The sequence below is a fragment of the Leucoraja erinacea genome, chromosome 4 (assembly GCF_028641065.1).
Source record: "Leucoraja erinacea ecotype New England chromosome 4, Leri_hhj_1, whole genome shotgun sequence".
Classification (NCBI taxonomy): domain Eukaryota; kingdom Metazoa; phylum Chordata; class Chondrichthyes; order Rajiformes; family Rajidae; genus Leucoraja; species Leucoraja erinaceus.
Genome location: NC_073380.1, coordinates 106,742,911 through 106,766,060, shown reverse-complemented (window position 1 = coordinate 106,766,060; position 23,150 = coordinate 106,742,911). Strand labels below are relative to the sequence as shown.

General features: G+C 44.2%; 1 protein-coding gene across 4 annotated transcripts in view; it reads right to left on the bottom strand.

Annotated features, from left to right (window-relative positions):
* Positions 1-942: 942 nt before the first annotated feature.
* LOC129696749 (cytosolic non-specific dipeptidase-like) overlaps positions 943-23,150 on the bottom strand; it is a 41,093-nt gene continuing 18,885 nt past the window's right edge. For all 4 annotated transcript variants that reach the window (XM_055634891.1, XM_055634893.1, XM_055634890.1 and 1 more), the window contains 8 exons: positions 14,766-14,854; positions 14,403-14,603; positions 12,961-13,045; positions 10,066-10,226; positions 7,138-7,302; positions 5,078-5,219; positions 3,986-4,133; positions 943-1,420 (listed from right to left, as the gene is read on the bottom strand). In XM_055634891.1, the coding sequence (XP_055490866.1) occupies positions 1,354-1,420; positions 3,986-4,133; positions 5,078-5,219; positions 7,138-7,302; positions 10,066-10,226; positions 12,961-13,045; positions 14,403-14,603; positions 14,766-14,854 (1,058 nt within the window). In that variant the 3' untranslated portion in view covers positions 943-1,353. The remainder of the gene's footprint in view (positions 1,421-3,985; positions 4,134-5,077; positions 5,220-7,137; positions 7,303-10,065; positions 10,227-12,960; positions 13,046-14,402; positions 14,604-14,765; positions 14,855-23,150) is intronic.

Sequence of the window (23,150 nt, the reverse complement as noted above, 5' to 3'; positions counted from 1 at the left end):
CATTCGCCACAGTTGAGCCGCCTTCCCCGTTTTATTTTTTCGCCAGACAGGGATGAACAATTTTTGGAGTTCATCCATGTGGTCTTTAAATGTTTGCCATTGCATCTCCACCATCAACCCTTTAAGTGTAATTTGTCCGTTATTCAAGTCTCATACCATCAGAGTCTCCTTTATTTAAGTTCAGGATCTTTGTTTCTGAATTAACTGTGTCACTCTCCATCTTAATGCAGAATTCTACCATATTATGGTCACTGTTGTCCAAGGGGCTTTGCACAACAAGATTGCTAACTAATCCTTCCTCATTACACAATACCCAGTCTAGGATGGCCTGTCTTCTAGTTGGTTTCTCTACATATTGGCTTAAAAAACCATCCCGTATACACTCACGGAAATCTTCCTCCTCAGTGTTGAAAACGAAAGGGCTATGCTTTAAATATCGTCACCAGCAGGCCTACCTACCATGTGCTGTGTGTGCAGGCATTCATCACGTTCGGACTTTACAAGCATTCCTCATGTGCTGTCTGACAAGCATTCCTCATGAAGAAGGGTTTCGGCCCGAAACGTTGCCCATTTCCTTCGCTCCATAGATGCTGCTGCATCTGCTGAGTTTCTCCAGCATTTTTGTAATACCTTCCATTTTCCAGCATCTGCAGTTCCTTCTTAAACACCTCAGTTTCATTTGCTGGTAAGCTATTTGACTTACGCATACATTCTTATTTTCAAGATTTGGCCATACCTGCAAGTTGTCATTTAGCTTTCCATGGGAATTAAAAGATCAGCATTGCCAATAAAAACACCTCCAGATCAGCCTGGATTGAAATGGTAAATTCTCTCTGCCAAGGGCGACTTTATTAACTTACAATGTTATAGCTTCATTTTGCTTCTGATGAGAGGCTGTGAAATTCACCGATTTTAATTAACACACAAATTTAATCGCCACACTTATTGGATTCAATTATATTTTTATTGAAGCAGAGATTGAAGAGTTTAGTAAGATGGCATTCAGCCAATTTTTGATGGCAGCTGCCTAATTAGTCCCACTGGCCTTCAATGTTTTAGCTTTAAGTACTTATACAATTGATCTATGGAAGATAGTGTAGAATCTGCTTCCACCATTCTCCAGGCAGAAGTCATCATATTGTTTTATGCTCCACAAGGATTGGTTGTACAGCAAGTATAAAATTAAAATTGCAATCAAGAAATAAAGCTGATCTTTATTATTTACACACCCATCGAACGTTATCAATAACACCACTGTTCCCCATTATGTCCCTGCACCATGTGATAAAGGGAATCTTGTTGGATGCAGAGTTTTGGAAAGCACTTCAGCAATTCTATCAATCCAGACTGTTGTCACTTCAATGAGGAAAGTTCATGGAAGTAAGCACCCAGCACCTTCGTGCCTTGAATATAGTTGCTTCTGTTGGGATAATAAAACATAACATAATAAATGCCACAATACACTTCCTTCTTCTCTTTTCTAACCCTCCAGCTCACAGTCCATCACTTATGCTTTTCCTTTTACCTTCAACCCAAAACCTGAACTTCAGTCATCCAGGTTTCAAACAGTAATTCTATGAAATCAGCCCTCTGTGGCCTCTCAAGGGACCACTTGATTACTCCTCAGCCAACAACTTGGAGTTGCTTTTTTAAATAAAAACATTATAGAAGAAGCACCAGTTCTGTTCTGAGTGCCATGTTATAGGAAATATATTGTCAAGCTTGAAAGGGTCCAGAGAAGATTTACCAGGATGTAACCAGGATTAGAGGGTGTGAGCTATAGGGAGAGGTTGAGTAGGCTGGGACTCTATTCCTTGGGGCACAGGAGGATGAGGGGTGATCTCATAGAGGTGTATAAGGTCATGAGAGGAATAGATCTCTTGCCCAGAATGGGGGGAAATCGAAGAGCAGAGGACATAGGTTCAATGTGAAGGGGAAAAGATTGAATATGAATCTGAGGGGTAACTTCTTCACACAAAGGGTGGTGGGTGTATGGAACAAGCTGCCAGAGGAGGTAGTTGAGGCTGGGACTATCCAATCGTTAAGAAATAGTTAGACAGGTACATGGATAGGACAGGTTTGGAGGGATACGGACCAAGCGCAGGTGGGTGGGATTAGTGTAGCAGGGACATGTTGGCCAGTGTGGGCAAGTTGGGCCGAAGGGCCTGTTTCCACACTCTACGACACCATAAATGCAAATTATTTCCAAACTGTCCTGAGAAATGTTTTCAAGAGTTAGATTTACCTCTTAGGGTTAAAGGGATCAAGGGATATGGGGAAAAAGCAGGACGGGGTAATGATTCTAGATGATCAGCCATGATCATATTGCATGTGCTGGCTCGATTGGCCTACTCCTGCACCTATTTTTAATGTTTCCATGCTTCATGTTGGCACAAGTCCAGGGTCAGGTTACAACATACTCATTTCCAGAATAAAGCAACGCAAGATTCAAAAACATTCACTTTAAAATTCCGCTACATTCTCATGCAATAGTTTTAAGTTTGGCTTGTACACGCTAGAATTCAGAAGATTGAGGGGGGGATCTTATAGAAACTTACAACATTCTTAAGGGGTTGAGCATATCAATGACCAACTGTGAAACTTGTTGTGGAGAGAATTGTATCATCTCAATTACTAATCCACGCTATTGATTACGTGAAATAAACTGTGAAACCACCAACAGGCGCAAGAGACCACAACACAAGATTCAACACTAAAGAAAAACTGAAACTTCACAAGACTTTAGAAGATTGAGGGGGGATCTTATAGAAACTTACAAAATTCTTAAGGAGTTGGACAGGCTAGATGCAGGAAGATTGTTCCCGATGTTGGGGAAGTCCAGGACAAGGGGTCACAGTTTAAGGATAAGGGGGAAATATTTTAGAACCGAGATGAGAAAAACATTTTTCACACAGAGAGTGGTGAATCTGTGGAATTCTCTGCCACAGAAGGTAGTTGAGGCCACAGTTCATTGGCTATATTTAAGAGGGAGTTAGATGTGGCCCTTGTGGCTAAAGGGATCAGGGGGTATGGAGAGAAGGCAGGTACGGGATACTGAGTTGGATGATCAGCCATGATCATATCGAAGGGCTGAATGGCCTACTCCTGCACCTATTTTCTATGTTTCTAAGTTCCTTTCAACTTTCCCATTCCTCTTGAAGGGACAGGGCATTGGAGCATGCTTTTGCTGCCCCCTGTTGGAAGGAGAGAGCAAAGAAAAGTATGATCTTGCCCCGTTTTTTGTAATTATCTACCGTTTTCCAACCACTCCTGTTCCATTCCTAAGTTCAGGCTCAAATCGCAGAGACCAATTGTAGATTTTTCATTACAGTCATATTAGGTTTTTATTCCTTATAAATGTACCCTTGCGACATTCATAATGTTGTCAATTCTTCTTGCCAGCTTTGATATTGATGAACCCGTATTAAGAAGGGTCTCTACCCGAAACGCCACCCCATTCCTTCTCTCCAGAGATGCTGCCTGTCCTGCTGAGTTACTCCAGAATTGTGTCTAACCCGTGCTAAAAATTGGCTTGCGAGAGACTGTACACAACTTCACTCGAGGCAAATAATACTCATTTTATTGAGCATGCGTTTAAACTTTTCATAGGATGTAATACCACCAAAATACCCTTGAGGAACTAAATGATATCATATGGATTAGTGATTGAAACTGCTATTCTCTGAATGTCCATGCTGTGGTTTATAGCTGGAGCAATGTGGTAATGAAACAAAGAGTTTATAACAAAAGAAGAATTCAGCCCAAATGATCTGTGCTGGTCCTGATGCACCACACCAACTCTGGTTAGCCTCCATCCAAATCTTGTCAGTGTCCCTTCTAATTAAATACACACTGAAAATAACTCTTCTTCCTTGTAATTCAGCCAACTCTTCACCACAAATTAATTTATCCTCTTAAAAACATGCAAGTCAGTCAGCTTAATTTTGTTACAAGGACAATGCTTTCAAAGCATCTGTTCCCTTACCGGTTGATCTTCTCATTCTGGGAGTGAGCACCATCATCTGAAGCTCCAATAGGCAGCAACATCACAGTCTTTCCTGTAGCTTCCTGGAATGTCAAGGTAACGGGAATGCTGCCACCTTCTCTGGTCATATCTGGTTCAACTCCAAATACTATATTAAAAAAAAAAATGATTTGCGTATTGTGCAATTAAAAACATTAAATCAAACAAATTTCAAAATCCAAAACAATGCTCCAAAGTTTTCACTTATACTCTCGAGTCCTTTCTTAAAATGTCATCTCACTGCCAAGAACAATATCATCAACTTTACAGAAGGAAGATCAGTGTCAGCTGGTCTGTTTTGACTGACTTCATTGTTGTGAGTCTGTGGAATTCTCTGCCTCAGAGGGCGGTGGAGGCAGGTTCTCTGGATACTTTCAAGGGAGAGCTAGATAGGGCTCTTAAAGATAGCGGAGTCAGGGGATATGGGGAGAAGGCAGGAACGGGGTACTGATTGGGGATGATCAGCCATGATCACATTGAATGGCGGTGCTGGCTCGAAGGGCCGAATGGCCTACTCCTGCACCTATTGTCTATTGAAGATTTGTGGATCTTTTAAAGGGCTGCAGAAGATGAGTCTGAATATTTTTAAGAGAGAGATAGATTTCAAATGAAGAGGTGCAAGATCGCAGCAGGCCAGAAGTGTGGAGTCTAGGTGACTGACAGATTAGCCACCACCATTAGTGCTGGTAGAGCAGGTTTGAATGACTGAGTGACCAATTCTCCCCGACTCCTTTGTCCATTTGCACAAATTAACAATCCACACAGACTGAGAGCTGAACAGCGAGCTAGAACTTTAACTGGGTTTGCAGGCAAATCTTGGTGAAGAATTTCAAAAGTATAACTACAATGCACAAAAATCAAATGATAATATTCATTAAAATTACAACCTGTAATCACGTCAGTCAGATAGCAACTGTTCTAACAGTCAACTTTTCTCCTTCACCGGGGGCGGGCAGGGAAGTTCATAAAACTTTAATCCCAGGAAAGTATCAATATTTTTATGGTGGTTGTAACAATATAATTCAGTATTTGATTGCAATTTCTACTACCAACCTCTTTTCATTGCAGCCCTGCCAGCAGTATAGTGTGGGTGGTTGCAGTCTGCTAGCCAGGGCTTGGAACCATGAAGCATGTACACCTTCATCTTGTTTGGGCTTCCATACTCACAAAATACCTTTTGGACATAATCCACAACCTAAAAAGACCAAATGTCAAATGAAGAGAGATTTTAAAACAATTGATAGGAGCCAGAGAAGTGGAATTTCATACATACAAAAGAAATACATTCCCTTTGTGACTTATTGGTAGAGTTTTTGCACTGAGCTGGTTCGCATTGTTACCCAGTGAAAGTTAACAAGAGAAACGGAGGAAAGCATACACTTATTACATATAATCACTGCCAAAATATCCCCAAATGCAATGTAGCATTAAGCAATAAAAAACATTCACTTGATTGCTGTTAGTGTGACCCTATTGTGCTCATACTTCCAAAGTAATTTATCAGCTCGAATGTGTTTTGTGAGAGGCAAATAACTTTTTTTACAAATTGCTCATTCTTTCAAAACCTAATGCAATCAGAATTACCCAATTTAAATCTTTACAAATTTCAGCTGTAATCGTACTGTAAATTTGATATGGATATCAGTTTCTAAATCAGATAACATGATCTAGATAGCTTTTCAGTAGAAAGGAACAATCCATTGTTGCTGTTGTGCATCTGGTATATTAGATATATCTGTATTTTAGCTCAAACAGTTGTATCTGAATGTTATGCGTTTTGTAGGAGTGCAACAGTACATTGAAAATAATAGGAACTACTTTCCTAACAACCATCCAGTTTTGGGTTTAACCGATTAGTCCATTATTCTCAGGAATACATTTTAAGAGCTAAAAGTCTTGATGCAAGTGGGTGGCTTTTCATAAAGTTACTTGGCAGTGAATGTAAAGGTCTGTGACACAAACATTTGTATCAGCTTGATCACAGCCCCAAAATCCGGTGGGCGGCGCGGCTCTGGTCAGCAGCGGCCTCTGCAGTCTGTCCGCGTTTTATTATTTTCTGTCTATGTTTCTATGTAGTTTTTGTTATTTTTTGTTGGGGTGTGTGTGTGTGGGGGGGGGCGGGGGTGGGGGGAACTTTTTAAATCTCTCCCTGCACGGGAGACCCGACCTTTTCTCGTCGGGTTTCCGTTGTTGTTGGGGCCGCAACGAGGAGCGGCCTCCAACAGGAAGAGACCGGGGACTCTGGTGCTACGACTCACCGTCGCCGTCGTGGGGCTGGCCGAGTCCGGAGCGGGTGGAGCGGTGGAGGAGCGCTGCTGCTGCTGCTGCTGCGGCCCGACCGGAGAGTCGGAGGCTCCAACGGCAGGTCTGTGGACGGCGGCACCGGGAGCCCGCGGCTCCCTGGAGGGAGACCGTTTTTCAGGGCTCTCGCAACGGCGACTTCTCAAGCCCGAGTTGTGGGGTCGAAGAGCTCCTGGAGCGGGGCCTACATCACTGCCCCGCGCGGCTTGGAATGGCCGCGGGACTCTGCGAGCGCACACCGGGGGCTCCAACACCAAGACCCGGTGTGCGACCTCGCACCACCCGGCGTGGCTTTAATGGCCACGGGACAATCGCCATCGCCAGCCGGGGGCTTTGACTTTGACTCTGACATGGGGGGTGGGGGGGGAGTGCAGTGGAGAGATAAGTTTATTTGGCCTTCCATCACAGCGATGTGATGGATGTTTATGTAAATTATGTTGTGTCTTGGGTCTATGTGTTTGTAATGTATGGCTGCAGAAACGGCATTTCGTTTGGACCTCAAGGGGTCCAAATGACAATTAAATGTATCTTGTATCTTGTAATTAACCATTAATGCTCAATGTTAACATAGGTGGCCTGCAGTGTATTTAACGATTGTGAACTTTTACTGAATATTTTTTTGTGACATTTTATAGGGTCTCTACAATATAGCAGGAAATAAGGAGTATAGATAATTAGGTGAAGATTATAAAATCAACTCGATTGCTTGAGGGTGTACAGGATCCAAGTAGATGTACAAATGTATCAAAGGCCATGATTGTGGGACATACATAAAGCAATTATTTACTGCCTTCCCAACAAGTGCTCAATACCTGCTTCTGAACCACTTCTGGATCCATGTTTGGCACCAATCGAATAGAAAACTTGCCAATAACTTTCCTGGGAATGACAGTTTTAGCTCCTGTACCAGAAAAAGCCCCTTCAATTCCATGTAATGACAAGGATGGATATCTCCATCGGTGCATCAGAATTTGTTCCTGGAAGCAGAATATGTTTTGATTAAAAAGACAGCTTAAATGAAATGAAAACCAATGCACAGATGAATTGCAAAAGATCACCAAAATTCATGTTTCTATCATTAGACACAACTTGTTCAGTCTGTCATCATGATTTGATTTAGTGTCAACATGCCAATTAATTTGCAAGAGACATCCAAATACTTGCAGCGAACTCTGGAGTCAGAAATCAGCCATGTGCTGCCACACCTCATTTAGTTTAGAGATACAGTGTAGAAACAGGCCCTTCGGCCCACCGAGTCAGTGCCAACAAACTATCCCCTCACGCATACAGTATCCTACATTCACAAGGGCCACTTTAGAAATAAAACATGCCAATTAGCCTACAAACCTGTACGTCTTCAGAGTGTGGATTAAATATATGAATCCATGTCTATATAATCTCCACTACACATATTATGCATGCCACACATTCCACCTAGTAGTCCAGTCTGGGTTTTGGGCTGCTGTTGGCAGCCTGTCAGTTTTGGTTTCTGCGGTCAGAACATAGTTGATTTTGAAATGCATGGCTGTGTATGGTTGTCTCTCTCCTTTATATCTTAATAAAAGAAGGATGATTCACTCTTGAGTTTGTAATGGATTGCATACAAACAGAGAGGTCCCAGAGAAAAACCACACAGGTCACAGGACGACCGTGCAAACTCCGTCCAGACAAGAAATGGTAGTCAGGGTCGAACCCATGTGTCTGGTACTATAAGGCATCAACTCTACCTCTGTGCTGTCCCTACCGATAGTGTTCATTTTCAATTTGTGTTTCATGGCCCAGTTTAAACTCAAGATGCCCTTTTATTTAAATGTCATGCAAAGTGGAACAAGTATCAATTTTAATTTTAATAAAAATAACAAAGGTTAACCTGTCAGTGCATATATAACCCAATTTAAAACCACCAGCAAGCGGTGCTGGCTCGAAGGGCCGAATGGCCTCCTCCTGCACCTATTTTCTACGTTTCTATGTCAAAGGCAAGACAAGAAGTTCTGATCCAACCATTCTCACAGCCCTCCCAGCAGCATTGGGATCTGGAATAATCTACTCCAATGGGAAAAACCTATTCCATAAATACATTTAAAAAACTTTAATTTACATTTCCTGGGCTGTTTATTTTCTTCTCTATATTTGTCTTTAGCAAAGTAGAAACATAGAAACATAGAAATTAGGTGCAGGAGTAGGCCATTCGGCCCTTCGAGCCTGCACCGCCATTTAATATGATCATGGCTGATCATCCAACTCAGTATCCCGTACCTGCCTTCTCTCCATACCCTCTGATCCCCTTGGCCACAAGGGCCACATCTAACTCCCTCTTAAATATAGCCAATGAACTGGCCTCAACTACCCTCTGTGGCAGAGAGTTCCAGAGATTCACCACTCTCTGTGTGAAAAAAGTTCTCCTCATCTCGGTTTTAAAGGATTTCCCCCTTATCCTTAAGCTGTGACCCCTTGTCCTGGACTCCCCCAACATCGGGAACATTCTTCCTGCATCTAGCCTGTCCAATTACAAAGTAATTATAGTTGGAAATACATCTAAATTCAGTCAAAGAAACTGAACCAGTAAATTTCTCAGTACAGATCCTTCATCCGAATTGGTTATGCAAAAGCATCGTCTTCCATTCATCAAAAGCATCATGTCTTCCCAGTTCATCAAAAGTGCAAAATACTCTGCACAGAAGCACAAGATAGTGTTGCACAGAAGTGAGTCACTGATAGTTACAAACATAAATGGAATATCTTCCTCTAGCAGAACTAACAAGTGCCAGAGTAATGAATGTTATGTTGCTCACCACCATCAAATCCACGCCAACATAAACACATTTAAGCCATATCATTCTCCAGTGGAATTCTTTGCCTCAGAGGGCAGTGGAGGCAGGTTCTCTGGATGCTTTCAAGACAGAGCTACGTAGGGCTCTTAAAAATAGCGGAGTCAGGGGATATGGGGAGAAGGCAGGAACGGGGTACTGATTGGGGATGGCCAACTCCTGCACTATTGTCTGTTGTCTATAATTATGGACACAACTGTAATTTCAGTTCCGTCAAATTCTTATGCAGCAAAGTGACCCCAAGGGAACAAAGATGCAATTCTGAAAAATTGTCAAGAAAGGGAGCATTCAAATTACATTATAAACATTATAAACATTATAAACATTCTGTGTTTCTATATTAGGAAGGATATTATTTCCATAGAGGGAGTGCAGAGAAGGTTCACCAGACTGATTCCTGGGATGTCACGACTGTCTTATGAAGAAAGACTGGATAGACTTGGTATATACTATCTAGAATTTAGGAGATTGAGAGGGGATCTTATAGAAACTTACAAAATTCTTAAGGGGTTGGACAGGCTAGATGCAGGAAGATTGTTCCCGATGTTGGGGAAGTCCAGGCCAAGGGGTCACAGCTTAAGGATAAGGGGGAAATCCTTTAAAACCGAGATGAGAAAAACTTTTTTCACACAGAGTGTGGTGAATCTCTGGAACTCTCTGCCACAGAGGGTAGCCGAGGCCAGTTCATTGGCTATATTTAAGAGGGAGTTAGATGTGGCCCTTGTGGCTGAGGGGATCAGGGGGTATGGAGAGAAGGCAGGTACGGGATACGGAGTTGGATGATCAGCCATGATCATATTGAATGGCGGTGCAGGCTCGAAGGGCCGAATGGCCTACTCCTGCACCTAATTTCTATGTTTCTATGACAGAACAATCCACCGAATCAAGATTTTGGTTACATTATAAACGCACCTTTGTGGTGTGCAACAGCTGACTGGTGCCCACATCCTTGCAGTACTCTGCAATATCAAAATCTATTTTATCATACAATTTCCTTTCCTCATCCGTAACTGGTGCCACGGATTTTTCAATACCAGGAATAAGGATCATTCCCTTTCGGTCCACCAGCTTGCCTGATTGAAAAAAAAAAGATTAAGTTGTAATATTTGTACAATTAGTAAAAAATAAACAGGTTCCAATATTGAATTTGAAGAGTCTTTGGAATCTATAACATAGCTGATTTGCACTGTTTCAAACACTTTGATAATCTCGATAGCACATGCAGGTTTATGTATAGAAAATATTCCCTTCTTTGAACCCAGTATTATTAATTCATGAATGCAAGCAAAATGTTCATAGGGAAAGTCACAGATACAAATATAACTTCCCACTCACCCCTCATTGAAGTGATTAAGATAAGTGTGTAGGAGCGCAGACTATAATTTGCAAATTTCAGTTCTATTATTGACAATGTTTCAACTTAATCCTCTCTCCCAAGAGGATGGCATGGATCTCCCCTCAACTTCATGGATACAAAAGCATCATCTTCCATGCAGCGAGACCTGGGTGTCATGGTACACCAGTCATTGAAGGTAGGCATACAGGTGCAGCAGGCAGTGAAGAAAGCGAATAGTATGTTAGCTTTCATAGCAAAAGGATTTGAGTATAGGAGCAGGGAGGTTCTACTGCAGTTGTACAGGGTCTTGGTGAGACCACACCTGGAGTATTGCGTACAGTTTTGGTCTCCAAATCTGAGGAAGGACATTCTTGCCATAGAGGGAGTGCAGAGAAGGTTCACCAGACTGATTCCTGGGATGTCAGGACTGTCTTATGAAGAAAGACTGGATAGACTTGGTTTATACTCTCTAGAATTTAGGAGACTGAGAGGGGATCTTATAGAAACTTACAAAATTCTTAAGGGGCTGGACAGGCTAGATGCAGGAAGATTGCTCCCGATGTTGGGGAAGTCCAGGACAAGGGGTCACAGTTTAAGGATAAGGGGGAAATCCTTTAAATCTGAGATGAGAAGAACTTTTTTCACACAGAGAGTGGTGAATCTCTGGAACTCTCTGCCACAGAGGGTAGTCGAGGCCAGTTCATTGGCTATATTTAAGAGGGAGTTAGATGTGGCTCTTGTGGCTAAGGGGATCAGAGGGTATGGAGAGAAGGCAGGTACGGGATACTGAGTTGGATGATCAGCCATGATCATATTGAATGGCGGTGCAGGCTCGAAGGGCCGAATGGCCTACTCCTGCACCTAATTTCTATGTTTCTATGTTTCTATCTGCTATCCCTCCATCCCTATGACCTCAGGAATCGGAGTCAAATGCTGGCAAATGCGACAAGCACATATGAGTATCTTGGACAGCATGGATGAGTTGGGCTGAAGGGCCTCTTTCTTGCTGTATGACTGACTATTGAAAACATCCTCTTTGTACGTGGAAATAAAATGGAAGATTGTTTTGTAAATAAAGCACACTAGACCAAGTCACACAGGAGGCTTGGTCCCTGAACGCAATATTCCGCCACACACCCATAGCCCCTAATTGTACCCAATTTCCCCTCATCCCTAGCACTCTCTCCCCCTCCTCTTCACCCCATCTCTTCTTTCACCTCTCCTTCTCTCCTCCCCAATCCCTCCCTCACATCTCTCTCCCTCTCCTTTCCCCTACCCTCAGTCATTCCCTCCCTCCATAACTTCTCTCCCCTCCCTCCTCCTATCCCCCACTCCTCACCTCTCCCTATCCCCCCCACTTTCCCTCCTCGCCTCCCCCACTGCGCTCATCTCCCTCCCCCAGCTGTGATGGATCATTTCCCTCTATTCCCCACTCCCTACCTTTCCCACTGCTCTGTATGGCTGCAGAAACGGCATTTCCTCTCCCTCTATGGTCCCCCCACTCCCCCAATCCCTGCCCTACTCCCCCTTCCTTTCCCCTAACCTCCTCCCCCAAGTCCCTCACCCTCCTTTCCCCTAAACTCAGTCAGTCCCTCCCTCCCTCCCTCTCCCCCCTCCCTCCCCCCACTCTCCCATTCCAGGGTCTCGAGGTTGCCGCTCCTCTCCCTTGTTGATTGCCCCAGAGGAGCATCAGCCATCAGCACCCTCAGAGCCAGGCCTCAGATCGGCCTGGTGTGTGCGTTGGTGTGGGGGGGGGGGGGGGGGGGGAGAGCTTGGAGACAAGACGGGGGAAGAGCCATGGGTGAGAGGGGGCTATCACGGGTGGAGGAAAGGGGACCAGAGGGGAAGGGGCTGGAGCTGCGCGGCGTTGCGTGGCGGTGCATTTGGGACACAGCGGGCGCTGGACGCTCTCCTCCGCCCAGATCAGATTTTCCGTTTGGCGACAGCGCCGTGCCGGGCCGCTTCCGGTCCCTCCGAAAATTGTGTCCAGTTGGAGACCCCCCTCAGCCCAAGTAAAGACGCGATGGCACAGGTAGGGGCGGATCGTCCCGGGGAGTGACAGGAGAAGCGACCAATCCGCGCGGCGCTGACTGGCAGGAGAGGAGATTGATCTGCGCACGCGCGGTTTTTTAGGATTTTTAAACCTCGCTAACTTTTACAATAGTGTCCCGATGGGAACAAAACTTGGTGCACTCACAGCACAGGAGAACGATGAGTGAGCGGGCGAAAAACCGTAGTGCCATCGCATACCATTTTTGCGCAAACAGAAAAAACCGCGTAAACCGGACGAGCACAAGATCAGAGCTATAGTTATGTATAGATTATTAAAGTGCATTACAGGAAATAGGCTCTTAACTGGCTTAATTTACTTTGAGCCTTTTACAAGATTTGCCCCATTAATAACAAAATTAAATTGATCACCTCACCCCATCTCATTCATAATAATCCAGGAGTGAGCAATAAGTTCTTACCCATTAAATAAATCAGGTCCGTCATTGCTTCATGCACTGTACCACCAAACACACCAGAGTGTAGATCCTTGTTTGAGCATTCAACCTAGATGGTGGAATCATGACATGTTAACACTTTCGTACAAGATATCCACACGAAATGTGGAGGCCATTTAGCCCCATTCAAGTCTGAAATTCAATGAGATGATGACCAATGTATTCATAGCCTCAACGTGACATTGTGGACCCTGTGGCTAAAGGGATCAGGGGGTATGGAGAGAGGGCAGGTACGGGATACTGAGTTGGATGATCAGCCATGATCATATTGAATGGCGGTGCAGGCTCGAAGGGCCAAATGGCCTACTCCTGCACCTAATTTCTATGTTTCTATTCCCATCTGTCCGACAATAACCTCTCTCTCCACTTCAGTGCATTGGCAACTAGAGACAATAGCTCCAGATTCTTCCACAAGAAACATTCCGTCCATATTAATTGTGCAATGATTCCTTGGGATCTTGTGCTTGAATCAAACATTTTTGTCCTTTGGCCAACCACTTCTTTTCCCCACCTGCTTCTTTCTCCTGTGTATTTTCTCAGAAAATGCAAATCTGCAGTTTCAAAATCTGTTCGTCAATTTGAAATATTATCTTCCACTCTCTCTTTTCGCAGATACTGCCGGATCCAAGGATATCCAACATTTTCAGGTGTATCTCATAGGAGCAGAATTGGATTATTTGGCCCATAGAGTCTACTCTGCAATCGAATCATGGCTGATCTATCATTCCCTTTCAATCCCATTCCCCTGCCTTCTCACCGTAACCTTTGACACCCATACCCATGTAAAACGTGTTAATATCCACTTTAAAAACATCCAATATTACAGCAGCCTGTTGCAATGAATTCCACAGATTTACCACCCTCTGACTAAAGAAATATCTCTTCGCCCCTTTTCTAAAGGTACATCCTTTTATTCAGAGGCTGTGTCCTCTAGTCCTCAAATCTCCCACTAGTAGAAATGTCCTATCCACATCCACTCTATCCAGGCCTTTCATTATACGGTAAGTTTCTACAAGATTCCCCCCCTCCATATCCTTTTAAACTCCAGCGAGTACAGGCTCAGAGCTGCCAAATGCTCATCATATGTTAACCCAATCATCCCCGGGGTTACTCTCATAAGTTTTTACACTTAATATTCTATCATATACTGCACATGGAATTTAAATAGCGTAGTGATCTTTTTAAAGCAACTTTGACTCCAAGAGGGGTCTGAAGAAGGGTTTCGGCCTGAAACGTTGCCGATCTCCTTCGCTCCATAGATGCTGCTGCACCCGCTGAGTTTCTCCAGCATTTTTGTGTATCTTTGACTCCAAGAAGCATCGTTAACCCTGAACAGCTGATAAATTAAATAAAACCACTTGAACATGCAGAATATACGTGAAGCAAAAAGAGAAAGTAAAAGGTACCTCCAGTGAGAAGTAACTGATACCACGGAGACCATATGTTATACAGGGCTTCTTCTTGCCAAGCCAGTAGTTATCGGAAATACAGACAAAATCCACGTCCTTGAAGAATGTGTCTTTGCGGCCATGGACCAAATCATCAAGACCTTCTGACCCAGACTCCTCCATTCCTTCCAAGCAGAACTTGATATTAACTGGAATCTCCTGCAGGAAGGTCAAAGTCAGATCCATGCATCAGCTGAATCTACTGCTTTAGCAATTGCAAGGAATGGCTGTTGTAAGCATAAATATTTTAATTGGTCTTTGCCTTCCAGAGATAAGGCATGGCAGCACACCCAGAGTCAAACACTAAATAAACCTTCTTACCTGCTTTAATTTTTGAAGAGCTTCAATGCAGTTTAGCCATGCCAACACTGGTCCTTTGTCATCAGTGGAGCCCCTTCCATACAGCTTTCCTACAAAAAAGCTCAACATTTTACAATTCTTTATCGAATTGGGAATGAAAGACGAGACTAACTTCATTATGACACACATATTAGAATATTTATATTTAAATAAATTCAAATTACATCCTACACCAGTTTTTCTTAAAAAATAACTTTTCATTGTTACAAAATAAAAGATGTGGGTAATGAAATTGCTACATATTGGTCCCTACTAAGACATCGTTGTGTTCTATTCCACACACTAGTGATAATTTACAGCATCCAATCAACCTACAATTCTGCACTTTCAGTTTAGTTGAGAGATACAGCATGGAAACAGGCCCTTCGGCCCACCAAGTCTGCACCAATCAGCGATCCCCACACAGTAACACTATCCTACACACACTAGGGACAATTTACACATGCACCAAGTCAATTAACCTACATACCCGGAGTGAGAGAGGAAATTGTAGATCTCGGCGAAGACTCACATGGTCACGGGGAGAACGTGCAAACTCCGCACAGACATCACCCACAGTCGGGATCGAACCCGGGTCTCTGGCGCTGTAAAGCAGCAACTCTACCGCTGCGCCACCGTGGCCGCCCACGGCTTTGGAACGTGGGAAGAAATCGGAGAAACCCCGGGCGGGTACAGGGAAAACATACAAACTTGGTGCAAACGACACCTGTAATTCGGATTGAACCCGGGTCTCTTGTGCTATAAGGCAGCAACTCGACCACCGCTGCTCTCATTTCTTTACCATAATGTTCCAAATGGAATGTTGAAGAACGTTGTCTGGGGTCTGAAGAAGTTTTAGCAACCCAATTAAAAAATGATTACAAATCTAGGTCTTTATTCTCTGGAGCGCAGAAGGTTAAGGGGGGACTTGATAGAGGTCTTTAAAATGATGAGAGGGATAGACAGAGTTGATGTGGACAAGCTTTTCCCTTTGAGAATAGGGAAGATTCAAACAAGAGGACATGACTTCAGAATTAAGGGACAGAAGTTTAGGGGTAATATGAGGGGGAACTTCTTTACTCAGAGAGTGGTAGCGGTGTGGAATGAGCTCCCAGTGGAAGTGGTGGAGGCAGGTTCGTTGGTATCATATCATTTAAAAATAAATTGGATAGGTATATGGATGAGAAGGGAATGGAGGGTTATGGTATGAGTGCAGGCAGGTGGGACTAAGGAAAAAAAAGTTGTTCGGCACGGACTTGTAGGGCCGAGATGGCCTGTTTCCGTGCTGTAATTGTTATATGGTTATATGGTCAGTCCTGTTTTTGGTCATTACATGTATTTGGCCATGTAATAATGAAATAATGCCTATGAATCTAGACTTTGGCTTCTAGACCATCATATCTTACTCTTTTAAATAACTTTTGTTGATGACAAGAGAGTCAGTTTGAAATTTTGCACGGTTCCATGGACACCTATGGTTATGGGTGGGCACACACATGTATGTCTTAACTTTCCACTCTTCATTATAACCGTTACACATTGTTTACAGCTTGCATCTACTAATTTATTGCAACGGTTGTGTAAGTATTGAGGTTTTATCAGACCAATTAATAGTATTTATGGCTATTTCATTATAATATTTTGATGTCTTAGTAGGGACCAATATGTCGCAATTTCATTACCCATATCTTTTATTTTGTAACAATGAAACGTTAATTTTTAAGAAAAACTGGTGTTGTGTAACTGACGGCCAAAGTGGGACCGGCCCAAGACCCTGGCGCGACGTAATGTCTCACCTCCAACAGCAGCAGAAGCAGGTAAACGATCGCCGAGCTCGGCCTGGGGCTCACGGCCGTTGCAGTCTGGATCCGCCCCCACTTCTACTCCCAGAGCGGGGCCAAGAAAATTGAAGACAGACACAAAATGCTGGAGTAACTCAGCGGGACCGGCAGCATCTCTGGAGAGAAGCAATGGGTGACGTTTTGGGTCAAGACCCTTTTCAGACTGAAGAAGAGTCCTGACACGAAACGTCACCCATTGCTTCTCTCCAGAGATGCTGCCGGTCCAGCTGAGTTACTCCCGCTTTGTGTCCATCTTCAAATGACGTCACGCGCTCCAGACGACTGTGCGTACGCATGTAATCGCGCCCGACCTTTGAGGGACCATCGCGGCTCAGCGTGACCACGAGATTAGAGTAATTTGCGTGCCAAGGACACGTAAGTGGGACAGGTCCTTTAGTGTGTGGTGATCGCTGCCAGCACAGACTCGGTGAGCCAAAGGGCCTGTTTCCATGCTGTATCTCTAATCTAAACGTATGTTGGCTGAACAGAGTTTTACTTCACCACCTCCCCCATGGTTCAGATGGAATGAAAGGTGGGGTGATCTTTTCCATTGGTAATGACAATATACCGAGAGAACACGTCTCCAGAGATTTTTTTAAGCACAGTACATTCTGTGCACCGACTGCAACAGTTATATGGTTAGATGGTTACTTAATTCGCTCATGCAAAAAAAAAACGAATTAAAGAATTCTTCTGTTTAACAGAATGAAAGCTTTAAGGGGTGATAGGAATTTTTGCATCGGTAATGACAATATACACGAGAAACGGTTGAACACGTCTCCAGAGATTTTTCAGAGGAACAGCCACAGTACATTGTGTGGCAGGGCGACCTTTTATGTTCCAACGAAAAGCTCTATACCGGCCATTTTTTTCCAGATGTCGTCTGCGCACCAAAGCTCGCGTTTACTTAACCCATGGTCGCTCATGCGACTGCTCCTCCCTGGAAAAAAACATCGTAAAATTAAAGTCAAGTTTCTTGTGTTTAACAGAATTGCGGGGAGCGGACAGCCTTACCGTCGTCGCCGTTTAAGCAGGACGCTGTTAGTTGTATTAGGCAAATACCCCTGGCTGTGAGGCGCTCCAAATAAGAGAGTCCGCGAATGTCTAGTCGGCGGCGTCGCAGTCTGGGATACCAGCATGCCTTACCGGGTTTCATTAAAAAAAACACGTCGCTGGATTTACCGCGCCAGGGGTAGAGTTGCCGGGGTCGGAGCTCCAGTTGAAAATCCGCGGCTCCCACCATCGCACCGCGAATCAGCGTTGCCGCAACCTTTGCCCGCTCCCCGCTGGAAGCGCTGCGACGCCGCCGACTCCCGACATCTCGGAGCTGGGACGTCCGCCGCGGGCCGCGCTGGATTTGGAGCGCCTCGCAGCCAGGGGTAGAGTTGCTGGCTTCGGAGAGGAACAGTGGCCAAGTGCCCCCCCCTTCACCCTACACACCACCACCACCACCACATAAAATCCCTCCAAACTAACTGACTAACATTTATGCAATGTATTTGGGAAAAGGTGTGTAGTCCGACAAGTGTCTACGAAGCTGAGGCAGGCAGGAAAGTACATACTTTTAAATGAAGGCACCCTTGTTCCACCCCCTCTGTTAAATAATACACAAAAGGCAGTTCTGGTTGTTCCAATGGCCCTTTAAATTTGGGCAATGTACAAAATTAATGCATCATGATTTTTGCCAGCACGGCAAATTATTTCTTAGTGTTAATTCAGCGGAGACAAAACAGGGTTAGCAACAAACACAATAAAGAGGTAAAAAACAATCATTAACTCTTACAATATGTTGTGCAATGACATTATCGCACTATTGATAGTATCAGATATCAAGACACAATAAATGATTTAATTGCACTGCTTGCTGAAACAGTGACTTGAAACCTTTTAAAAAGGGAACTGTTAACTCAATGTCAAGCTCAGCAACTCTTTCCCTCCAAGAGTCACTCAAGATATAACCATTTAACAATTACAGCACGGAAACAGGCCATCTCGACCCTTCTAGTCCGTGCCGAACACGTATTCTCCCCTAGTCCCATATACCTGCGCTCAGACCATAACCCTCCATTCCTTTCCCGTCCATATTCCCATCCATATAACTATCCAATTTATTTTTAAATGATAAAAACGAACCTGCCTCCACCACCTTCACTGGAAGCTCATTCCACACAGCCACCACTCTCTGAGTAAAGAAGTTCCCCCTCATGTTACCCCTAAACTTCTGCCCCTTAATTCTGAAGTCATGTCCCCTTGTTTGAATCTTCCCTACTCTCAGTGGGAAAAGCTTATCCACGTCAACTCTGTCTATCCGTCTCATCATTTTAAAGACCCTATCAAGTCCCCCCTTAACCTTCTGCGCTCCAAAGAATAAAGCCCTAACTTGTTCAACCTTTCTCTGTAACTTAGGTGTTGAAACCCAGGCAACATTCTAGTAAATGTCCTCTGTACTCTCTCTATTTTGTTGACATCCTTCCTATAATTAGGCGACCAAAATTGTACACCATACTCCAGAATTGGCCTCACCAATGCCTTGTACAATTTTAACATTACAAGATAGAGAGACAGAAAGGCAATTGTTTGATTTAGTTAAAATTAAGATCTTAACTATTCCTTTTTGATTGCTCGTCTAAACACAGAACTACTTCCTAGACAGAAAGGGCAGAGAAATACACCCCAGTCAGCAAACCATTCTGATAATCCTCTATTGTGACATTTCCTTTAGCCTTGACCTGCAACAAATATTGCAGGGTTAATTCTGACTGACACTGCAGCTGTATGGACCCTGCCTGGATCAATGTGTGCCTCCAACCTCAGGAATGCTCAGACAGTACAAACCTCCCAAAACTATTCTCGACGACTTGATATGCATATCATTGCTTACATTTAATTCTGTATGTTAATGGTTTCCTAACTATTTTTTTTTTAACTAGTCCAAGTAGACAGTGCATACATTTCGCAATGGAAGTCAGCTGGGAGTATGTAGTTCATTGGTGAATGCTTGTCATGTTGGGTCAACTATTGGTAGAATCTAAAAAAGAGTGGAGATGATCCTTAAAATGTCAACAAAACAGGAATTCCTGGAAACACTCAAGGAGCATTTGTGGGGAAAAGGAAAAACTAAGCTTGGAGATATTAAGGGACTGCAGATGCTGTAATCTTGGGCATAAAAAAAAAAGAATAATTGCTGGAGGAACTCAATGTGCCAGACAACATCATTTTCTCACCCAAATGTTCTCAGTACCATGCTGAAGAAGGTATACAAAAATGCTGGCGAAACTCAGCGGGTGAGGCAGCATCTATGGAGTGAAGGAATAGGTGACGTTTCAGGTCGAGACCCTTCTTCAGACTGATGTTGGGGGGGGGGGGGGGGGCGGGAAGAAGAAAGGTAGAGGCGGAGACAGTGGGCTGTGGGAGACCTGCAAAGGGGAGGGAAAGGAGGGAGAAAGCAGGGACTACCTGAAATTGGAGGTCAATGTTCATACCACTGGGGTGTAAACTACCCAAGCAAAATATGAGGTGCTGCTCCTCTAATTTACGGTGGGACTCACTCTGGCCACGGAGGAGGCCCAGGACAGAAAGGTCGGATTCGGAATGAGAGGGGGAGTTGAAGTGCTGAACCACCGGGAGATCAGGTTGGTTAATGCAAACTTTGTGGAGGTGTTGGGTGAAGCGATCGCCAAGCCTGCGCTTGGTCTCACCGATGTAGAGCAGTTGACACCTAGAGCAGCGGATGCAATAGATGAGGTTGGAGGAGGTGCAGGTGAACCTCTGCCGCACCTGGAAAGACGGCTTGGGTCCTTGGATGTAGTCAAGGGGGGAGGTAAAGCGACAAGTGTAGCATTTCCTGCGGTTGCAAGGGAAAGTACCAGGGGATGGGGTGGTTTGGGTGGGAAGGAACGAATTGACCAGGGAGTTACGGAGGGAGCGGTCTCTGTGGAAAGCTGAAAGGGGAGGAGATGGGAAGATGTGGGCGGTGGTGAGATCCTGTGGGAGGTGGCAAAAATGTCCTTCGCTCCATAGATGCTGCCTCACCCACTGAGTTTCTCCAACATTTTTGTCTACCTTCGATTTTTCCAGCATCCACAGTTCTTTCTTAAACAACCAGTCTGAAGAAGGCTCCTGACCAAAAACATCTTCTGTCCACTTCCCTTCAAAGATGTTGCCTGGCTTGCTGAGTTCCTCCATCATTTTTTCCCCACTATTTGAAGCATGAACATTTCTTCTAAATAGAAAAGTGTGTAGTAATGCAATCAGAAGACTGTATGCAGTAAAGTAGAAGCATGAGTAATGACGGCTCAGATGATGAAATGGAATGAGGGTAAAGTTGGATTACCAGGTTTACAGACTCTGTGGATCAGTTTTAATGCATTTCGTTGTCTCTGTACTGTACACTGACAATGACAATTAAAATTGAATCTGAATTACTCATTTCCTTAAAACTCGTCCTCAGCTAATTTTTATTTTTTTTAAGTTAACCACAATCCACTATGACAACGTCTCACGTGGCCCTTAATGTCCTAATGCAAATACTGCATTTTCCTTAGCGTTTTGATTGCTAGTAGAAAAAAAACAGGACATGACTACTCTGAAACATGTTCCAAGAAGGGAAGTTTCAGCATTAAATTACATTTTCTCTGGGAGAAGTATGTCACAACAACTGTCTAAGGCAGGGGGCCCAAACCTTTCAGCATGAGGGCCACATTATATATTTGGCCCATTTTTGCAGGACGCAGGTAAAAATAAAGAAATGTCACACACACACACACCGACACAAACGCACACGTGGACTCCCACATACCAAATCACACACAGACACATAGACCCGCATACCGACACACACACACACACACACACACACACACAGATTCAAACAGACACACACACACACACAGATTCACACAAACAGACACACACACACACAGATTCACACAAACAGACACACACACACAAACACTCACACAGGCTCGCTCACAATCTCTATCTCTCTCTCCCTCTCACACACACGCACTGTGATGACACCTCAGGCATATTAACAAAGATGCATAATGCTCACCCATCGGGGGGGGGGGGGGGGGGGGGGAGAGAAAAAGAGAGAGAGCTGTTCACGGGAGACTGCTACACACCTACCTCACCCTCTCGCTCCACTCCCCACCCCACACAACTTGCCTTTGCAACACAGGAGCAGCCTCACAGCACCAGAGACCCGGGTTCCATCCTGACTACGGGTGCTGTCTGTACGGAGTTTGCACCTGCGTGGGTTTTCTCCGGGTGCTCTGGTTTCCTCCCACACTCCAGTTAAATGAATTTGTCCCGAGTGTGTGTGTGCGCACTAGCACAACTCGTGCGTACGGGCATCGCTTCGATGGGCCGAAGGGCCTGTTTCCGCACTGTATCTCTAAAGCTGCGCTGCCACAGAACCCGCTAAACAGCCCGAGGCACGGAAAGTGTCGGGACCTTGCTGAGGGCCGGATAAAATCCCGCCACGTTTGGCCATAATTTGGAGACCATTGGTCTAAGGCAATTGTGTCATAAATACAATACAACACCACAGCTTTGAGTTCAGATTTAATCTTTACCAGTAAAGACTGGATAAAAAGGTCAATCATGGCATATGTTCACTTCTAATTATTCCAAGCTGATTTTGGGGAGAAGGGCTCAGATGGAATGTGGTCACAGTAATGATATAACAAGCTAGAAATGGGGAGGGTAAATCCATCTTTGTCTTTGAATGCCTTGGTCAAAGATGAAAGATCTTCATTGATAAAAGGCAAGCAGTGGATATTTCTGTATAAATGAGACAGCAACCATAACTGTAATAAGTGGACTGAATCATGAAAGATGCAATCTTGTTTTCACAAAACTCACTAATGATTCAAAGAAAGACTTTCTATGGAACTCCATAATCAACCATATAGTTGGTTTCAGTTACAAGCACAGTGTCAATGGCATTCATAATCTCAGAATATAATACTCCAGCTCTGGTGAGACCACATCTGGAGTATCGTGTACAGTTTTGGTCTCCTAATTTGAGGAAGGACATCTTTGTGATTGAGGCAGTGCAGCGTAGGTTCACGAGATTGATCCCTGGGATGGCGGGACTGTCATATGAGGAAAGATTGAAAAGACTAGGCTTGTATTCACTGGAGTTTAGAAGGATGAGAGGGATCTTATAGAAACATATAAAATTATAAAAGAACTGGACCAAGCTAGATGCAGGAAAAAATTTCCCAATGTTGGACGAGTCCAGAACCAGGGGCCACAGCCTTAGAATAAAGGGGAGGTCATTTAAGACTGAGGTGAAAAAAAACGTTTTTCACCCAGAGAGTTGTGAATTTATGGAATTCCCTGCCGCAGAGGGCAGTGGAGGCCAAGTCACTGGATGGATTTAAGAGAGAGTTAGATAGAGCTCTAGGGGCTAGTGGAGTCAAGGGATATGGGGAGAAGGCAGGCACGGGTTATTGATAGGGGACGATCAGCCATGATCACAATGAATGGCGGTGCTGGCTCGAACGGCCGAATAGCCTCC